The sequence below is a fragment of the Solanum stenotomum genome, chromosome 1 (genome assembly GCF_019186545.1).
Source record: "Solanum stenotomum isolate F172 chromosome 1, ASM1918654v1, whole genome shotgun sequence".
Classification (NCBI taxonomy): Eukaryota; Viridiplantae; Streptophyta; class Magnoliopsida; order Solanales; family Solanaceae; genus Solanum; species Solanum stenotomum.
This window is the reverse complement of record NC_064282.1, coordinates 7,436,608-7,457,815: the sequence shown is the minus strand read 5'-3', so window position 1 is coordinate 7,457,815 and position 21,208 is coordinate 7,436,608. Positions and strand designations below refer to the sequence as shown.

At 33.0% G+C, this 21,208-nt stretch overlaps 2 protein-coding genes and 1 non-coding gene across 7 annotated transcripts in view; 1 reads left to right on the top strand and 2 right to left on the bottom strand.

Annotated features, from left to right (window-relative positions):
• Window positions 1-6,374: 6,374 nt before the first annotated feature.
• On the bottom strand, window positions 6,375-7,436 carry LOC125873868 (probable plastid-lipid-associated protein 4, chloroplastic). The gene is made up of 2 exons (XM_049554715.1): window positions 7,108-7,436; window positions 6,375-6,653 (listed from the first exon to the last, which is right to left on the bottom strand). The coding sequence occupies exons 1-2, from the start codon at window positions 7,402-7,404 to the stop codon at window positions 6,495-6,497; spliced, it is 456 nt and encodes a 151-aa protein (XP_049410672.1). The 5' UTR covers window positions 7,405-7,436; the 3' UTR covers window positions 6,375-6,494.
• Window positions 7,437-13,667: 6,231 nt separating this feature from the next.
• On the bottom strand, window positions 13,668-13,739 carry TRNAE-UUC (transfer RNA glutamic acid (anticodon UUC)). The gene has a single exon. It is a non-coding gene; the product is annotated as a tRNA-Glu (tRNA).
• Window positions 13,740-15,963: 2,224 nt separating this feature from the next.
• The window catches only part of LOC125873822 (protein REVERSION-TO-ETHYLENE SENSITIVITY1-like), a 16,376-nt gene continuing 11,131 nt past the window's right edge, over window positions 15,964-21,208 (top strand). Inside the window, exons 1-3 of one of the 5 annotated variants that reach the window (XM_049554681.1) lie at window positions 15,964-16,274; window positions 17,227-17,278; window positions 19,801-19,859. The gene's annotated coding sequence lies outside the window, so the exon portion shown is untranslated. Of the gene's footprint in view, window positions 16,275-16,784; window positions 17,124-17,226; window positions 17,279-18,973; window positions 19,028-19,800; window positions 19,860-21,208 lie in introns of those variants that run through there. The other 4 variants (XM_049554673.1, XM_049554677.1, XM_049554687.1 and 1 more) reach the window with 4 other exon arrangements.

The following is a 21,208-nucleotide window of genomic DNA, read 5'->3' as shown; positions in this document are numbered from 1 at the left end:
AATTAAATTTAAAAACTAGACTATTTTTTAAGGTAGTAATTTAATACAATACTTGGAATGCAAAAAAAATATGACCTATTTTTCATCTTTAAAAGGGATCATCTATTATAATGAATATAAGAGTCTAGCTTACATACAAGAGAGAGATTAATGATTATAATTCAATTGAAAGTTACTGGAATTTTTCAACTCTAGCAAGTTAATCTCTTGAGGTAATTGGTCATCTAACTTTTTTTGTCTTTCAAAGGTCAATTCACTTTGCCTAATTACTTTCAACTTTCAATGATCATCTTCACTAAATTTTGTATTTCATGATGAATTCCATAGCGTGACAAATTTAATTTTAGGCTAAAGTCATCGACTGCCCCTTAAAGTTGTCCGCATAATTCACTTAAACACCTTAACTAGAACTTGTACCTATTAAATAATGTGATAGGGGTTACTTGATGTAATACATAAGGACAATTAAGGGTAGTTAAGGGATTAGCCAAGTTAGTTATGAAAATTGTTAATTCTTCTGTTAATCGGTTAGGAGTCAGTATGTGTGCATATATAAGCACTGTTCCATTGTAAATGTACATTTGAGTTTTTCTGCATTACTACTGAAATAATATTCTTCTTCTTCTTCTTCTTCAATGTCTCTCTGATTAGCTCATCTATGGTATGCTAGGATTGTGTAGTTTCTCATAATTCAACATGGTATCAGAACCACACACCCACGATTGTGAGGTTTATTGAAGTTAATTGTGCAGTTTCGAGCTTAGTTGATCCTCATCAATGGTGGCACCTAAGTTTGATCACAATCATTCTTTATTTTTGCATCCCTCCGACACCACTGGTGCTTCTATCATTCCTATGCAGCTGATTGGATCTTATAACTACTCCATTTGGAGCAGGGCTATGCGCATTCAATTGCTTGGGAAGAACAAGCTTGGAATTGTCGATGGCAGCCTGACTAGGGAGGATTTCGGAGCAGAGTTAGGGCATCAATGGGATCGATGCAATGCCATTGTTCAGGGTTGGATCATGAGTTCAGTTACTTCGGAATTGCACACTGGATTGTCTATGCAACAAGTGCAAGAGCAGTTTGGGAAGATCTCAGGGAGCGTTTTGATAAAGTGAATGCTTCGAGGATCTACCAGCTACATAAAGCTATAGCCACTACTGTACAAGGTACTGATATCATTCCTACTTATTTCTCCAAATTACGAAATTTGTGGGATGAGTTTGCGAGCATTGTACCACCTTCATGTAATTGCCCTACTTCTAAGGATTTTACTATACATCTAGAGAAACAAAAATTGATGCAATTTTTGATGGGGCTGAATGAAAATTATGATCAATCACGTAGTCAAATTCTCATGGTAGAGCCTACTCCTACTATCAACAAGGCATATGCTATGCTTGTTGAAAGGGAGAGTCAGAGATCTCTAACATCCTCCATAGGTGGTGAGGGTGCAGATCTGGCTGCTCTCATGGCTGGGAAAGGAATGCCTAATCGTTATAACAAAGGCACATCAGCTTCCAGTCACAGTCAACTACACAACACTACCACAAAGGCAAGAAAAATTGGGACAAAATATGTGACTTTTGCAAGCTACAAGGTCATGTGGAGGACAACTGTTTTAAACTTCATGGATACCCACCTGATTGGAAGTTTAAGAAGAAGGGAACAAGAAACACTGCTTATCATGTTCAAGCTGATAATAATTCACATTATATGCAATCAGGTGTAAGAGATAATGGTTTGGATCCTTCAATCCCGAAGGATCTACCAAGAGCTCTATAGTTAACTAGTGACCAACATGGTAACATTTTACAGATGTTTGATGGGAATAATGCTACTGCAAATGTGATGGCTAATATGGCAGGTATGGTTCATACTCCTATCTCCAAAATTGCCAAACTGAAATGGATAAGTAATAGTGGTGCAACTAATCACATGGTTTCTAGTTTAGAAGTTTTGCATGATGTGAGAGTTGTTAAGACTGAACAAAACAGGAGAGTTTATTTACCAAATGGTGGTGTAACATTGGTAACTCATACAGGTAGTTACAAGCTAGCAGACATAGAAGTATTACATGATGTCTTGTTTGTGCCAGATTTCCACTACAATCTTTTGTCTATATCAAAAGTTACCAAAGAACTCAATTGTTTTGTATCTTTTTATCCTGGATTTTGTTTATTCCAAGACCTTTCCAATGGGAAACTGAAAGGGATTGGTAGAGAAGAGAATGGTCTCTATTTGTTAACTCAGTCCAACTCTTATAACACCAAAGTTCATGCCAATGATAATGCTAAAAGTTTTACTGCACAAAGTGACAAGAAGAACAGTATGTTGTGGCACAGAAGACTTGCACATGCCTCAGTAGGGTCTAATAAAGACATGTTAGGTTACGCTCTTGACGATTGTAAAGCAGTTTTACATAATTGTGAGATATCCTTTAGCTAAACATACTAGATTTCCCTTTCCTAGCAGTACTACTAGGTCCAATGCATTGTTTACTTTACTACATTTGGATGTTTGGGGTCCATATAATACCCCTACTTTTGATGGAAACAAGTTTTTTCTCACCATTGTTGATGATTTTTCAAGAACTGTATGGGTCTTTTTGTTGAAATACAAAAGTGATGTGTTGTTGCTTCTTAAATAGTTTTTCAGAATGGCTGTTACTCAGTTTAATACTACAGTTAAAGGTGTGGAACATATAATGGGGGTGAATTCATTAGTATTTCAATGCATGCATTGTTGACAGAATCTGGTATCATACATTATAAGACATGTGCTCATACCCCTCAGCAGAATGAAATTGCTGAGAGGAAGCACATGCACCTTCTTGAGGTTGCCAGAGCTCTGAGGTTTTAGGGACATATTCCACTTTAGTTTTGGGGGCATTGTATTCTTACTGCAGCCTATATCATAAACAGACTACCTTCTCATACTTTAGAAGGCAAGTCACCTTATGACGTCTTTTTTGGACAAAAACCAAGCCTTACACACTTGAGAACACTTGGTTGTTTATGCTTTGCAAGCAATATGCCTAGAACTGATAAGTTTGCACCAAGGGCAATAAGGTCAGTGTTTATGGGGTATTCAAGTGTTACTAAAGGTTACATATGTTTTGATCTTCAACACAAAAAATTCTTTGTAAACAGAGATGTGATATTTCATGAAGATCAATATCCTTTTCAACACTTCTCTAAGTCAGTTGAACCTTCCTACCATGAGTTTTCTCATTTTCCTGAGTTTTATATCCAGGATGATTTACAAGCTGATATCACTACCCCTCCAAGTGATCTACCCCCTCCACATCCACTTTTAGTTCATGTTCCTGTTGTTTCACCACCTATACCATCTGCTCACATCCCTCATGCATCTCCACCTCTTAGGAGATCTACCAGAACATCTAAGCAGCCTTGGTTTTCAGATTATGTTTCCAAACCCTCAGCTAACACTGTCTTGTATCCACTAGAAAATTTTGTTTCTTATGATCACTTGTCACCGCCTTATTAGAAATATTTGAAAGTTTTTTCTGCTATATGTGAACCTAAATCTTACAAAGAGGCAGCTTCAGATGTGAGATGGATGGAGGCTATGGAATCTAAATTGCAAGCCCTCCAAGACAATCAGACATGGGATTTGGTCCCACTTCCTCAAGGCAATGTTTCTATTGGCTGTAGGTGGGTTTATAAAGTGAAACTGAAAGCTGATGGGAATATTGAACGATTTAAAGATAGACTAGTGGCAAAAGGTTACACTCAAAGGGCATGTTTTGATTTTCATGAAACTTTCTCTCCAGTTGTTAAGATTGCTACTGTCAGGACTGTTCTTTCTTTGGTTGCTCAGCATGGGTGGCCTGTTCATTAGTTAGTTGTTTATAATGTTTTTTTTCAAGGTGATCTTTATGATGAAGTCTATATGAAGTTGCCAGAGGGTTTTGCAAGTCAGGGGTGTATGCAGACTTGTCAAATCCCTCTATGGGCTTAAACAGGCTAGTAGGCAATGGAATTTGAAGTTGACTGAAGCACTATTGGAATCTGATTTTGTCCAAAGCAGTTTAGATCATTCATTGTTCATCAAAAGGAAAGGTTCAGACATGGTGGTGATTCGTGTTTATGTAGATGATATGTTAGTAACAGGAAGCAATTTGACTCTTGTTGAACACACAAGATTGTTTTGCACAAAGCTTTCAAGATCAAAGATCTTGGTGAATTGAAGTTTTTTCTTGGTATGGAGTTTAGTAGATCTACCAAAGGTATTTTAATGAACCAAAGGAAGTATGCCTTGGAAATCATTTTAGACTTGGGATTGGGAAGTGCCAAACCTGCTTGGACTCCACTTGAAGCCAATATGAAGTTAACAGTTCTAGAATTCTGAAGATAGTAGGATTAACTGGGCTTAACTTAGATAAATGCTCTTTAAACTCATTCAATATCTTTCTCGCCTTATCCTGCTAACAGCCTATGAATGTACGCTTATCGGAAATCATCTTCAATCTTCGATTCCTAGTGTGCTGATTCGAGAATAAGCTCACTTTCATGGACTGTCTCACAGGAGATCTAGAGGATAAGTTTTTTTAAGACAAGGAACAATATCAAAGGTTAGTAGGCAAGATGTTATATTTGACTATGACAAGACCAGATATTGCCTATTCAGTCTAAACACTCAGCCAATTTTTACAGCGGCCTAAGAGGACACACTGAGAAGCAGCAATAAGGGTGATGAAGTATGTAAAGAGGGAACCAGGACTTGGAATACTATTAAGTAGCAAACAGTCAAACAATCTAAGTGTCTATTGTGATGCAGATTGGGCAGCATGCCCTAATACAAGAAGATCAGTGTCAGGTTTTCTAGTTAAACATGGTGAAACATTGTTGTCATGGAAATCAAAGAAGCAGAGTGTGGTATCTAGAAGCTCAGCTGAATCTGAGTATAGAAGCATGGCTAATGCAGTTTCAGAGTTAGTATGGATTATTGCATTGTTGAAGGAACTGGGGAATGAAGTAGAACAACCAGCTATAGTGTACAGTGATAGCAGGGCAGCTTTGCAAATAGCAGCTAATCCGGTGTTTCATGAGAGAACAAAGCATATAGAAATTGATTGTCATTTTATCAGACAGAAGATACAGGCAGGGATTATGAAGACAGAACATGTAAGCTCTAAGGAGCAACTTGCAGACATATTAACCAAAGGACTACCCAGATTGCAACATGAGTTTTTAGTAGGCAAGCTTGGTGTGTTGAATGTTTTTGCACCCACCAGCTTGAGGGGAAGTAATGTGATAGGGGTTACTTGATGTAATACATAAAGACAATTAAGGGTAGTTGAGGGATTAGCCAAGTTAGTTATGAAAGTTGTTAATTCTTCTGTTAGTCGGTTAGGAGTCAGTATGTGTGCATATATAAGCACTGTTCCATTGTAAATGAAAAGTCAAGTTTTCTGTATTACTACTGAAATAATATTCTTCTTCTTCTTCAATGTCTCTCTGATCAGCTCATCTATGGTATGCTAGGATTGTGTAGTTGTTCATAATTCAACACATAAAACCAACATTCACAAAATAGAAGGAAAAGAGAAAAGGAATCAATCATCCAACACTCCCAAAAGAAGAAGGAAAAAATATTAAAGGCAGACTCTGCGACATCACTGCAAATAGAAAGCACAACTTATTTATGCTTGATATTTGAAGCATTGGAAGCATTCTTTTGTTCTTTGTTTGGTCATCAGAAGATTTAACCAGAAGAGAATGATGAATCTTCATAAATAATGGAGTAAATTGAAAGCAACGACTATGTATTGAAAGATTATCAAGCAAGCACAGAAAACCCCTATCATAACTATAATGACCAAATCAACCATATCATTTTGATGATGAATGCAGAAAGTGGAGGAAGCACCAGAAAATGGAAGCCTTCTTAACACTGAACCAAGTAATATTCCACTGTAATTTAAGAAATTGGAGGAGAAGGAAAGTGGAAAAACCCGTCCTACATCAATCACAGTTCTTCTCACATCTGACCTATTTCTTGATGCCAATCAATGCAGTTAGGTTACAGCATGCTAAATAAACCGATAATATTTTTTAGAGTAGAAATTAAAGAAGGACGAGAAAAGGAGGTCTAAACTTGCTTCTGATTATACCTAAAAACAATTATAGTAACTGATATCACATGAAGAATAAGCAACTTTAATGTGACTATTGTAGATATCATCCTTTGCATATCTCATTTAGTCTAGTTAGAAGAAGATAAGTGAAAGCCAAGAAACTGCTTCAAAATTTGCCAGCCTATGGGCAATGACCTATGGAGTTAAATTATGATAAAAGAACAAAAGGGTGGAAGTGATTAACTAACTACCTATGTATTTTCCCTTTCTATGTACACCCTAGACTTTTACTCTTACTACTTATATGATTCTAAAACCAACAGTCTTCGTAATTGAAGTAATCTGTTCCCTCGAGAAAAGAACAGATGATAAACGAGCAGGAGCATCTTAGCTTCTGGAAATGTGCATAAGAAAGATAAGATCAGACCAGACCTTGGTTTGTAGAATTGATTGAGATGTAGTATACAAAAGCTCCCACTTTCCATTCAATAAGCTCGACTTCAGGGGCTCCTTCACTTTATTAGCTGCCTCAAGTTTGCTTGCAATCTGCATACACATTAGGCTAGTAATGCACCAGAAGCAAAATAGGAGCTAAAAGGCTTCTCTCAAACTTCACCTTAGCTGGCAAGTAAACACTCCTACTTTGAGTATGCATATCTAGACCCCCCAACTCGTCTCCATTATGTCAGTTGAACATTCCAACTTACAAAATGATCTTCTAGACACCTTCAAAATTTATGTCACGTCAATGTTGGGTATCCACAAGACACCATGGGGACAAATTAGAGTGTTGAGTTGTCAGTTGAGACCAAGTTAAGGTGTCTAGACTTGCACTGTCAATACCCACATTTATGTATTATATATGCCCTTTATTATTTACTTTAACACTCCAATTAAGTCCTAAATAACAATTTTTCAACTTCAACAACATCATAAACTACAATACCCACAAATAATTCAAAACAAAAGAATATACTATTAAACAAGGTGCATGACCCACCTGATCAACAAGCTTTTGATCTTCAGGAGTGGCCTCAGCACCGCGATCAAGTGGGGCTATGGCTTCGAGAAGCTCCTGCTTAAGGCTCTCAGTGTCTTCACTTTTGGTAAAGAAAAACGGAAATAAGGAAACCCTTGCCCTCAATTTCAAAGATTCCGGTACATAATTGACGGCCGTAAAATGATCGAAAAATGATCTCCGAAGTAGATTTGGATTTGCTGGGGAAGAAGAATGAATAAAGGGGGAGATTTGGTGAAGTTTAACTAAAGAAGATGAAGACATACAAAGAGTAGCCATTGTTGGTTAAAAATTTGAAATATTAGTTCAATTTTGGTACACACAGTTTTGTCCTGGAGTGGATAAGCATATTTTCACACATCTTCGTTAGCTTCCCGCCACATTTTACGAATATCCCATAAATTTCATACATATTCATATGCTTAATTATTTCGCTCACTTCATTTTATCATAAAGAATAACTTTATAATCAGCACAGTAAAAAGTCAAGGATTCTAAAATTTCGATGAACTTCTTTTTTAGCTAAAGTAATATCGGTTCAATTTTATCAAACTTCGATTTGGTTCTTCGGTTTTAGAAAAATATACATCATTTATCAAGCCAAACTAATTCAGTTCAGCTCGATTTTTTTGCTTCGGTTCAGTTTAGTTTAGTATTTTTTAAACGATTTTCGGTGTGAATGAAAAATAAAAGGGAAAATTGTATAAAATAATTAAATGTTATAACTACAGTTTGATTTAATTGTAACTCATAGCAAACTGTTGTCATTTCGCCTCTCTCCCTGATTTTCTCTCTCGCCACTCTCGTTTCTCGTTGGGCAGTCTCTCCTCACCTATCTCACTTTATACAAACACAAATGTATAAAATGTGTTTGTGTTTGTATAAAGCGAGAGAAAATTATATATATACGTATCTTTTCATTCCCCTCTCTCCCTCTCCCAGATCTCGCTCGCCACTCTCTCTCGCCTCTCATATATATATATATATATTATTTTTATTTTTCATTCCCCTCTCTCCCTCTCCCAGATCTCGCTCGCCACTCTCTCTCGTCTCTCTCACTTTATACAAACACAAATATATAAATTGTGTTTGTGTTTGTGTTTGTATAAAGCGAAAGAAAATTGTATAAATAAATACAAATACATATATTTTCGTCCTATACACTTATGATTATACAAATACAGATCTTCCCCTACCTAATTTTCTTTTGTCTTTCTCTATTTTTCGCTTTATACAAACACAGATTATACAATTGATTATTTTGTATATGTATACCGAAACAGATTATACAATTGCTTCTTTTGTATATGTATTAGGGGTGTTCACGGGTTGGTTTGGGTCAGTTATTGGTCAAAATCAAAACCAAACCAACTTAATCGGTTTTAAAATTATCAAAATCAAACCAAACCTAATATAATATATATTTCTCGGTTTGGTTGTTATCGATTTCGGTTCGGTTTGGTTTGGTTCGTTAGTTCGGTTATTAACCATATACATAAAATTAAAAGAAATAATTTATTCAAAACGTGAAAAAAATGACAATAATCCATTCAAAACGAAAAATAGTTAGAATGACTGACATTACAAAACTTTCGATCATTGAATTTAGGGATAAGGGTTTGAAAAATACCCCAACTTTGATCGAATTTGCGGTTGCGATACTAAACTTTCATTAGGACCTATTACATATCTATATTATTTAATACCGTATTTTAAACATATATATTTGCCCATCTGGTCAAGTGCGTGAAAACACGACACATAGGCGCATATAGCACCAGATAATTTTTTTACGCCAATCATTAAATGCCACGTATCAATATAGGGATTAAATTATATTTATTTCTTTTTACCTATAATTCTAATTCAATTTACACCATTCTCTTTCGCGGTAATACAGATCCGAAAGACCACCATTAAAGGGCCAGGTAAGCTTTATATTAAGCAAATTATTTTCTTTAATTTCAGATTTTTTTCTTAATCTTATTTATTCTATTGTTAGGGTTATCCATGGAAGAACTACTAATTTCAGTTCAGTTTAGGAATAGTTGCTGCCGTGATTTCAACAAACGCTATCAACACGATTTCAAACCCGATTTCAACTATCTTTGAGTTCTTCTTTGAAACACGATTTCAAACGCTATGTTTGAATTCTTATTTGGCCTAAGTGAAAGAGAGTTCTGGGAATGAAATGACTTTTCAAAGTGACAGTGAAGAGTGAAGTGAAGTGAAGTGATGATTCATTTTCCATTTTTTTGACATTTCAAATATGTTTATTTAATGAATTAATTTAATTATTTGGGAATGAAATGACTAGTTTAATAAATTTAATGTATTAAAACGTGCGTGTGACACACTCAACTAACATAGACTGAGTATGAGCAAATATATATGTTTAAAATACGGTATTAAATAGTATAGGTATGTAATAGGTCCTAATGAAAGTTTAGTATGACAACAGCAAATCCGACCAAAGTTTGAGATATTTTTCAGACCCTTATCCCTTGAATTTACTATGAATAAAGCTTAAAAAATCACTAGTTTTGTCCTAGAAGGAAGAGACATTGACATTTTTAGTCCCACAAAGAATTGTCATAGACACTCATATACATGAAACCAATAAGATAGATGTTCTTACCTTGAACATTTTTACTTTCATAAGTAAATTATAAATAAATTTTGATGAATACATATATAAGATTTTTAAAATTGTTTATAAAATAGTATATTATGTATGTATAATAATAAAATTTATGTGTATTATTTATCGGTTTGGTTCGGTTATTTCTTCATTTTTTTCCGAACAAAATCACAACCAAACCAAATACTATCGATTTTTCAAAAATCTAAAACCAAACCATAAATAAAATCGGTTCATTTAATCGGTTTGAATCGATTTTTATCCAAACTGTGAACACCCCTAATATATATAATGAAATATACATATTAATAGTTATATCAAACATAAAGTTTGTTATGGAGCGCAATTATGCAAACTATAACTATAACTATAACTAGGGGTGTTCATGGTTTGGATAAAAATCGATCCAAACAAAAAAACNAAAGTGACAGTGAAGAGTGAAGTGAAGTGAAGTGATGATTCATTTTCCATTTTTTTGACATTTCAAATATGTTTATTTAATGAATTAATTTAATTATTTGGGAATGAAATGACTAGTTTAATAAATTTAATGTATTAAAACGTGCGTGTGACACACTCAACTAACATAGACTGAGTATGAGCAAATATATATGTTTAAAATACGGTATTAAATAGTATAGGTATGTAATAGGTCCTAATGAAAGTTTAGTATGACAACAGCAAATCCGACCAAAGTTTGAGATATTTTTCAGACCCTTATCCCTTGAATTTACTATGAATAAAGCTTATAAAATCACTAGTTTTGTCCTACAAGGAAGAGACATTGACATTTTTAGTCCCACAAAAAATTGTCAGAGACACTCATATACATGAAACCAATAAGATAGATGTTCTTACCTTGAACATTTTTACTTTCATAAGTAAATTATAAATAAATTTTGATGAATACATATATAAGATTTTTAAAATTGTTTATAAAATAGTATATATGTATGTATAATAATAAAATTTATGTGTATTATTTATCTGTTTGGTTCGGTTATTTCTTCATTTTTTTCCGAACAAAATCATAACCAAACCAAATACTATCGATTTTTCAAAAATCTAAAACCAAACCATAAATAAAATCGGTTCATTTAATCGGTTTGAATCGATTTTTATCCAAACTGTGAACACCCCTAATATATATAATGAAATATACATATTAATAGTTATATCAAACATAAAGTTTGTTATGGAGCGCAATTATGCAAACTATAACTATAACTATAACTAGGGGTGTTCATGGTTTGGATAAAAATCGATCCAAACAAAAAAACCAAACCAAACCGATTAAATGAACCGATTTAATTTGGGTTTTGGTTTGGTTTGGTTTTAGATTGTTAAGAACCGATACTTTTTGGTTTGGTTATGGTTTTGTTCGAAAAAAATCAAAGAAATAACCGAACCAACAAGTTATATACATAAATTTTATTATTATACATACATAATATATTATATTCATAAACAATTTTAAAGATTTTATATATGTTTCATCAAAATTTATTTTTATAATTTACTTGTGAAAGAAAATATGTCCAAGGTGAGAACATTTTTCTTATTGGTTTCATGTATATGAGTGTCTATGAAAATTCTTTGCGGGACTAAAAATGTCATTGTCTATTCCTTCTATGCCAAAATAGTGAATTTTGAAGTTTTATTCAGTAAATTCAATGATCGAAAGTTTTGTAATGCAGTCATTCTAACTATTTTTTGTTTGAATGGATTGTTGTCACTTTTTTCACGTTTTGAATGAATTGTTTATTTTATTTTTATGTATGGTTAATAACCGAACCAAACCAAACCAAAATCGAAAACAACCAAACCGATAAATGTATATTATATTTGGTTGGGAAAAGGATCAAAAATACCCTTAAACTATTACAAATAGAGCAAATATACCTTCTGTTTGAATTTGGGTGCAAAACTACCCCCACCGTTACTCAATAGGCTCAAAAATGCCCTTGGCTAACGGAAAAGTAAAAAAAAGGAATTTAAAAAACTTTTAAAATAAGAAAAGGTTGACTTTTTCTTTTGTTGCCTCCTCTCTCATTCTGCTCGCTGCCCCCAAGTTCCATCCACCAGCCTGTTTTATAAAAAAAAAAAATATTTTTTCTCAAGGCATATTTATCAAGAACTTGCATGATTTTTCCATATACGGGCTAAATTGCTAAATTCAAGTTATGCTATCTCATTGCCAAGTAGAGCAAATATATATCAAGCAAAGGATATGTAGAAATCTTGAGTATTCTTGTCAAAAAGTCTAAATCTATTACTCATTTTCTATCATTAATACTGCACAAAATTGAGTTAAAATTTTAGTGTACGCATATTAAACTGAACAATTCTCATATACACTGGCACTAATTGTTCTAGTAGAAAAATTTTGCACTTTGTATCACTCCTACATGCTAGTTTTCTCCGTTCAATATCCTTTAATATGCAATTAGTTCATGTTTACTGTTAAGTAACTTATATGCATACAAGAGAAATATTAAAAGGTTGCAATTTATCTTGATTGCAATATATGTTGCCACTTATTGAAGAATAATATTGAAGTTAGTTTGTTTTGCAATATTAATCAGAAATGACTTCAGTACGATAAAAATAATTTTTAACGACAATAAATATACGTATTAATAAAGAGGTCTTTACCACATTAGTTAATTATTATTGGATCAAATATCGCTATAGGGTTTAGACACATTTACGAAGAGTGTTAATTGTTGTTCAAAATACACACATATATTTATATATATAACTGTAATTAAGTTGTTGTTGTTAATTAATTGTCACTAAAGATATTTTTGATGTGGTGCTTATATACAAATTTGTTTACTTGACATCATAAAATTTCATCATCGAATACAAGCCATGGTCGTGGGTGAAACTTGAGTGTAGATTAGTCAAAATGCGTTCAGTTTTGAGTGACAAAAGAGGGATTTAAGTTTTTTTTGTTTGGGTTTTGGTTCGATCTGATTTAAGAGGTAAGGAAGGAACAAAGAGGAAGAAGAGTGGCAGCGGGAGAAAATTTGAAGGGGCAGGTGAAAAGAAAAAGTTGACTTTTTCTTATTTTAAAAGTTTTTAAAATTCCTTTTTTTTGCTTTTCCGTTTGCCAAGGGCATTTTTGAGCGTATTGAGCAACAGTGGGGGTAGTTTTGCACCCAAATTCAAACGGAGGGTATATTTGCTCTATTTGTAATAGTTTGAGGGTATTTTTGATCCTTTTCCCTATTTGGTTTGGTTTGGTTTTGATAATTTTAAAATCGATTAAGTTGGTTTGGTTTTGGTTTTGACCAATAACCGACCCAAACCAAACCGTGAACACCCCTAGCTATAACATACAAATATTATTTTTATGTTTGTTATATGTGAAAGTTGCTCAAAATAAAATGAGGAAAAAATTAAAGATTAAGACACTTAAAAATTTAAAACTATATATGTTAGCCATAGAACATTTATTGTGTTAACTAAAAATACGTTTGGGTTCCTCTCAAAAAATAATATTTGAAGCTAACTATTGAATTATAAATTTGTTGCTACTTTGATTTGTCATGAATGATTTAATTGTTAGTTGACTTTTTATTTTTAGTTAAGGAATTGCCCATAAATAAATATATATATCTTTTTTTCTTTTATTTTTAATAAAAGTTCAATTGAAATTCTGCGACTCTTACCCCAATCACTAAATCAAAAAATCAAACTTTTGAAAAAATAACACCGACACCGAACCGGAAGCCCACCCCTGAAAGTAATACATTTCACTCATTTTTTTTATTGTTTTAAACAAAATGACTTTTCAATGAAGATTTGTTCTATTGTGTGTTTTTAGAAACATTTATATTCCTAAGAACTTAATAGAATTGTTTAATAAGAAGAAAATTTTTAAAAAACAAAAAATTTCCGTTACCGGGAATCGAACCCGGGTCTCCTGGGTGAAAGCCAGATATCCTAACCGCTGGACGATAACGGATGCTTGTTGCTAAAGTTGCAATCATAGAATTATTAACAATATAATGCTTCTTATCCTGTGGTATCTCTTTATTTCGGCCATGTGAAATCAAGTTAATGTAACTTTTTTAAAAAAAAAAATGTTTTCTTGATGGGGGTATTAAAAAAAAGGAAACTGAGGAAGGGGATTACAATGTACCAATTTGACCTCTCAATGATAAGGTGGAAGTTTAGGTAGTCAACCAATAAGGTAAATTTAACTTGAGTATAATTTAACACTTTATTTTTATATTATCGAATAAAGCTTGTTTTGAAATTTTGAGTTAAGTTTCTAGGAAATAAGTATGTTTCTTATTTCTTTTCTTACTTTATTCTAAAATATTTATACATAATTTAGACATATATTATGTGAGGTGGGAGTGAAGGTAAGGGTATGGGTGTGCTGGATAGTGGGGAACATACAATTAGTTTTTCAAGGTTTAGCTTGTTCAATTGGAGTTGATGTTATGATGCCCTTTCCTTATTCAAGATAAAATGATGAATTTCTTTTAGCTATCGTTCCAAATAAAGGAGATTAACCTCTTGATCGATCGATTGATTCGAAGTATGAAATGATTTATTAAAGTCTGAGATCAACCCAGGGCTAATGCCAAGCAAGTAGTTATTGCAAGATTGAATGTCTGCTATCTATCTCATGATACTCCCAAACTCTTATAAAGGCCGGTGGAAGAAAAGCTCTTCTCATCTTTCTTACGGCTTGTTACCATAACACTTGTTCACTCCTTCGACTTCTTCCATTTCAAAAATGTCACTTGTAAAATTGGCTATCTCTACTTCCATTAGGGAAGTTAATTTTCTCATTTTTGATGAAGTTGTTATGCATAAAAATTAAATTTGTCAGCCTCCCTCAAATTTCTTTTAAAATTTAAATAAATATTAATCGTATTTTCATGCATTTTGTGCAAACTTAACAAATGGATATTTGTCATTTTTCCTAAAATAAATTCATTTAAAAATAAAAATTTTGAACATTTTTTTTTTAAAAAAAATCTTTGTCTTTTGACATTTTCACTTGGTTTTATTGCCGATTTTCACTTGTTTTTAGTATTGCTAATTTTTGTAGTTCATGTTATTTCTAAAGTTTGACGTAATTTTTTAAGGTGTAATTTCAGTTAATTTTTTTCTTAATATCTCTTTAATGTTATTGTCTAGTATAATTTTTTTGTTGCATATTTCAGAATTTAATGAGATTTTTTTTTATATTTATAATTAATCTTTTATTGCACAATTATTGTCAAATCTAATAGAAATAGTTTGCTTAATAATTTACTGGACTAAAAATGTTAACTTTTGGAACTCTTAAAGGACTTCAACCTTGAAGTACATGCTTAAGAGAATATTTTTAATCTACCTTCAAAAATAAAATATCATTTTTTGTTAAATTATGACAAAGTCAAAGCATCAAAACTATAAAATGTATACTTAAAAAAAGACTATTTGTATGCAATTTTTTCATGTGAAAATTCTATTATTCCTTTTTAATATCATTTTAGTAACTAATACTTTTTTATGTTACATATTCCACGATTTAATGAGACTTTCTTTTTTATATTTATAATTAATCTTTTTTGCACAATTCTTGTCAAATCTAATAGAAATACTTTGCTAAATATTTGTTTGAAAACTAAAAATATTAACTTTTTGACAATCTTAAAAGATTGAAACCTTGTCATTTGACTGGGAACAAGTTATCCCAGGATTAATTATTATGGGATTAGTTATCTTGAGATAACTTATCCCACCATAACAACAACAACAACAACAACATACCCAGTGAGATAACTTATTCCACCATGTATATGAGATAACTTATCCCATCACACTATGATATAAATGGTAGGTTAAGTTATCCCAAACAAGACATCAAAATTTAATTCTAGGACTATGTTTTAATCCCATGACTATTTGTTCTCATCCCTCACACCAAATGAGGGAGTATATTTAAGTCTACCCTCAAACATAAAAGACCATTTTTGTTAAATTATGACAAATTTAAAGGATGAAAACTATAAAATGTTTACTTAAGAGACTATTTTGACTGTACCCTCAAACATAAGGGACCATTTTTATAATTTTCTCAATTTTTAATACTATTCCTATGGTACTTTTTCTATTCCAATTTAAATGCAATGAAACCCCAAAATTTGAACACTCACATGAGAAACCGATAAAGAAGAAAGGGAAGAAGAAACAAAGAAGAGCCTTGCTTGAGGAATCATGAATGCTCCACCGCATGACGTATGTAAATGGCAATGGCGTATTCATCCTTCTCTCTACCATTCGGTTGTCTTCTTCTTAGTAAGCAAAAACAGAAGAAGACGTAATAGAGAAACTGAAAGAAAAAAGGGACAAAAATTAAGCTGTCCCGGCATTTACTCTTGTTTTCTACTAGCTTTCTCTACTTTTTTCGGATCTTCCGAAATGTAACCGCTTCAATGATATCTAAGTTGCTGATTGTATCACTTCAACATTGTGTTTCTTGACCTCTTTGTACTCTGTGAGTTCCCTTTCTTGATTTTCTTGATTACTCAATGCACTTAAGGTTTTTCTTTATTTAATCTTTGTTTTTGTTAATTTTGTTATCTGGGTGTTGGTTTTTCTGTACGTAGATGACTGGAATTATGAAGATTGCGGATTTGATTGCTGAGGAGACACATTAAGGTTGCTATTGATCTTTATTAGTAGTTTTTGCACCTTATGTTACTGCTAACTTACTTGCAATNTTCTAGGACTATGTTTTAATCCCATGACTATTTGTTCTCATCCCTCACACCAAATGAGGGAGTATATTTAAGTCTACCCTCAAACATAAAAGACCATTTTTGTTAAATTATGACAAATTTAAAGGATGAAAACTATAAAATGTTTACTTAAGAGACTATTTTGACTGTACCCTCAAACATAAGGGACCATTTTTATAATTTTCTCAATTTTTAATACTATTCCTATGGTACTTTTTCTATTCCAATTTAAATGCAATGAAACCCCAAAATTTGAACACTCACATGAGAAACCGATAAAGAAGAAAGGGAAGAAGAAACAAAGAAGAGCCTTGCTTGAGGAATCATGAATGCTCCACCGCATGACATATGTAAATGGCAATGGCGTATTCATCCTTCTCTCTACCATTCGGTTGTCTTCTTCTTAGTAAGCAAAAAAAGAAGAAGACGTAATAGAGAAACTGAAAGAAAAAAGGGACAAAAATCAAGCTGTCCCGGCATTTACTCTTGTTTTCTACTAGCTTTCTCTACTTTTGTCGGATCTTCCGAAATGTAACCGCTTCAATGATATCTAAGTTGCTGATTGTATCATTTCAACATTGTGTTTCTTGACCTCTTTGTACTCTGTGAGTTCCCTTTCTTGATTACTCAATGCACTTATGTTTTTTTTTAATTTAATCTTTGTTTTTGTTAAATTTGTTATCTGGCTGTTGGTTTTCCTGTACGTAGATGACTGGAATTATGAAGATTGCGGATTTGATTGCTGAGAAGACACATTAAGGTTGCTAGTAGTTTTTTGCTACTTATGTTACTGCTAATTTACTTGCATTTCTTTTTTCTGGAAGTTTAGTTCTGCAAAGCCATAAGGATGTGTGGGTATACTATAGAAGTATGATTAAGAACAAAGTTATAGGGGACTATTGGGTTGAGATGGTTCGGATATGTGAAGAGGAAGTGTTAGGGTGTGCCAGTGAAGAGGTGCAAGAGGTTGGCTATAGAAGGAGTTAGGAGATGTAGAGGTAGGTCAAAGAAGAATTGGGGGGAGGTGACTAGACTTGATAGGATATGGGAGTGAACTTTTTCTTGAATTGGGTCAAAGTATTCAAGTTTGCAGAGGCCAATCATTGCTAAGAATTAATGTAAAACGTGGGAAATAGCTTGAGCTAATTGTAAATTAGTCTTTAATACAATGTCCACATGTTATGTTGTTAAATATATTAGATGTTTGAGAAGATATGATGACCTTTTCTTCCTGGCAGTCTCTCGTTAGAATCGGAATTTCTAGTTTAGTGATGATGATGTGTTTGATTGCCCCTCCTTTCCCTTGTTAGTTCTTTTCTCGTTCTCATGTGACATTGGCATGAAGGGATTTATGCAGCTACTCTGTTAACTAGATGAGCTAGGGAGATCTGTTTTCAGCTAGTCCTTGCCCAAAAGTGTTTTTCTCGTTTCTTTGTGTCGAGAAGGGCTTTTGCATAATATGTGATTGATATTTAATTTTGCGACCAAATGTTGAAGTAATGTGAACCGTAGAGAGAAAAAGAGATCAAATTACTTACTAATGCAGTAAAAAGGATCTTATTAGTCATTCTCTTTTAAAGAACCATTCCCATTGAATTTCGTTATGGATCATAATGTAATCGTGGACATAAATTACATTTTATGAGGTTCATCTTCATCTTTCGTGTTGCCTTCAAGAATGTTAAAGAAGACTGGTCTTTACTACTTCACCTATCAATTTTTTCCTACTTGGAAACTGAAAGAAGTAATTAAGTAGAAGTACATGAAGATAGTGGTAGATGATCTTGGCTAGGATGCCTTTATACTCGTTATGGCTTCCTTTTTAGAGGTGAAGAATAGGTGAGTGAGATTAATACATTTATACTTAATTAAGCAATTCTATATATCTTTCTGATAAAAAAAGTATATCAGACATTCTAAGTTTTCGAATTTACTATGCTGTATAATTACAAAGTGGTGTATAAACCCAACCAAAATAGTCTGTTTGGCCTGGTCCAAATCTTAGTCCATTGTGACTAGAATTCTTAGTCAAGCCTCCACTGCGGGGCATATATAAATGGCCAAAAATTGATCCGTATATCAGTTCAGTTCACGCATCTCTCCACTTTCTGGTTGTCTTGTTCTTGGTAAATTAAAAGACAGAAGTGAACATAAAAGAGAAACAGAAAAAAGACAAGTGTCAAGTGGACAACAAAATCTGACCTGTACTTACTCTTGTTTTCTAGTGTTTCTCAGTTGGGACTTCCCCTAACTCATAAGTCATAACTGTAACGCTTCGTTGATATCTAAGTTGATGATTGTGTCTCTTCACTGTGTTTTTTGCTTGTTATTCAGGGTTTCTTTCATCTTTCCCCTATTTTTGTTAATTGATTTACATTACCCAATGCACTTGCATTGAATCAATTTGATCTTTGTTTTTGTTTTGTTAACTGGGTGTTGGTTTTTCTGTACTTAGGTAACTTTGAAATTCTCAATATTGCATTTTGGTTTGCCAAGAAGACACAATAAGGTTGATGATTGTTCTTTACTTTCTTTTGTCCCTTATGTTATTGCAAATGTATCTACATTTTTACCCTGGAATTTAGGTCCTGAAATCCATCTCGAATACTCTTTGTCCTTGGCTACCTTAGGTAGGAGTGTGCTCATTTTCTTGAATTTGGTTAGCATCTTTAGTTTGAAAATGTCAAATCATTGCTCAAAATTAATGAAAGACTTGAACTATAGCTTGAACTAATTGTCGATTAGCCTTTAAAACAATGTCAATCAGTTATACTCCTATAGTATCTTAGATGTTTCTGAAGTGTTCCAACTTTCTCTTTCTGGCAGACTGTCGTTAGAATCTAATTTTGTGAAAGTGCTGGTGCTAATGCCTTTATTCGCCCCCTTCCCCCTCTTGCTAGTTCTTTTAATTGTTCTTCATTGACATTTGCATGAATGGATTTCTGCAGCTAATGTTGTTAACTACATGAGCTAGGGAGAGGTACCAGCTCAAAAGGGTTTTTCTCTTTCTTTGTGATTATTACTTAAAAGGGCTTTTGAATGACTTGATATTTAATTTGCCAACCGATGTTAAAGTTATGTGAACTTTATGAAAGAGAAGGCATGAAATTGCTTGGAGTAATTCAGTAAGAAGAAAACTTATCATTTCCAAAGAAAAAAAGTAATTCAGTAAAGAACATATGTTAATAATTGAATCTTTATAGGACCATTTTGTATAAATCGGACTCTGGTCATAATTAATGTAATGGGTTTCATCTTCATATTTCTTCTTGTTGCCTTCAGAATTACCAAAGCAAATGGATTTTTGCCTATAATTTTTTTCCTACTCAGAACTGACAAAAGTAGGTAAGTACAGGAATTTAAGATATATGATTTTTTTTTCTGGGGTGCATTTCATACTCGTTATGGCTTTCCTTTTTTAGAGATGTAGTTAAGGTTACTACTTAATGCAGTAATTATATCTATATTTATGAGAAATGTAAGTATTTCATTAATGACACACAAATACAATACAAAACAGATGTTTGAATTGGGGGTATGGCTCAACCATTTTCTTCTATCAAGTCTACTCAACTTTTTTTTGATCAGGTGAAGGATTTCATTAATAATAACAAGTTAACTCAACTATCAATTAAAGAGGGAATTCTTACACCTATAGTGTACCTGAAGAGAAACAAGTTATAACTTTTTCAAATCATTCTTACCATCATAAACAATCTTCTATTTCTTTCAATCCAATTAATCTCAAAGGACACTCTTATCAACCAAAAGGAAAAAAAAGAACTCTCAGAGGATGCAACCGTGTAGTTCATCAATTTGCCTTTCCTTTCTCTGTCAATCTTCTGTAACCCCAGCTTGACACTACTTACCATCTTCTTGGAAACACCATGATATTTAACAGGAAGCACACATGTCTTGAAGCGGATGACCTAATGGTTGAGACATTAGAGTAATAATTTGGAAATCTCAAGTTTGAATTCCATACAACACTTTGTGTGCTCATTGTTCCAACCTTAATGAGCATGCTTATCTTGGCAATCTATGCTTGTGGGTTAGGAAGGATGCCGGATGGATTAGTTAAGATGTGTACAAGGTGGTTCAAATACCACAAATATATAAAAGAAAAGCACACAAGGTTGCATGAGTTGATATGAGACAACAATGAAATAGTGTGTGATGTATGTGTTCTCCATCCTTTTACGTAAACAACACCAACTCGTAAGTCGTAGCTGTTGCTTCTTTTCCTCAAGTTAATAGTTGATATCATAGCATCCATCATTACTAACAAGGAGAGTTATCATCCTTCCTTCCAACAAAAAGGAAAAGCTACTTTCTTGGTACTGTAGTCAAATATGCTTTCACACCTCCCCTCTTTGCTCCTTCTAAAAGCTCTATGTAGTTTGGTCTCATTGTGAATGACTAGAGATGGCAAAATGGGTAATTATATGGGTATCCATTCAAATTACCCCCAACTCATTTAAAATGGGTAAAAAAACAAGTCAAACTCATATTACCCATTTAAAAGTGGGTAGTTAAATGGGTAAAATGGGTAAGAGAGACTCATTTATAAAAGAAATAAAAGTGACATTAATATTTTTCTTAAGGTATAGGTGATCCGTGTAGGAATGGGTTGGACAAGAAAAAAATTTGATTTTTTTTTTTGAAAAACAATTTTTTTCAGGGAAGGGGG

Coding starts and splice junctions, on each gene's coding strand:
- LOC125873868 (XM_049554715.1), bottom strand. CDS start 7,404: ATGGCTACTCTTTGTATGTCTTCATCTTCTTTAGTTAAACTTCACCAA. Junction 6,654..7,107: donor ATCAAAAGCTTGTTGATCAG/GTGGGTCATGCA, acceptor ATGTGTATGCAG/ATTGCAAGCAAACTTGAGGC.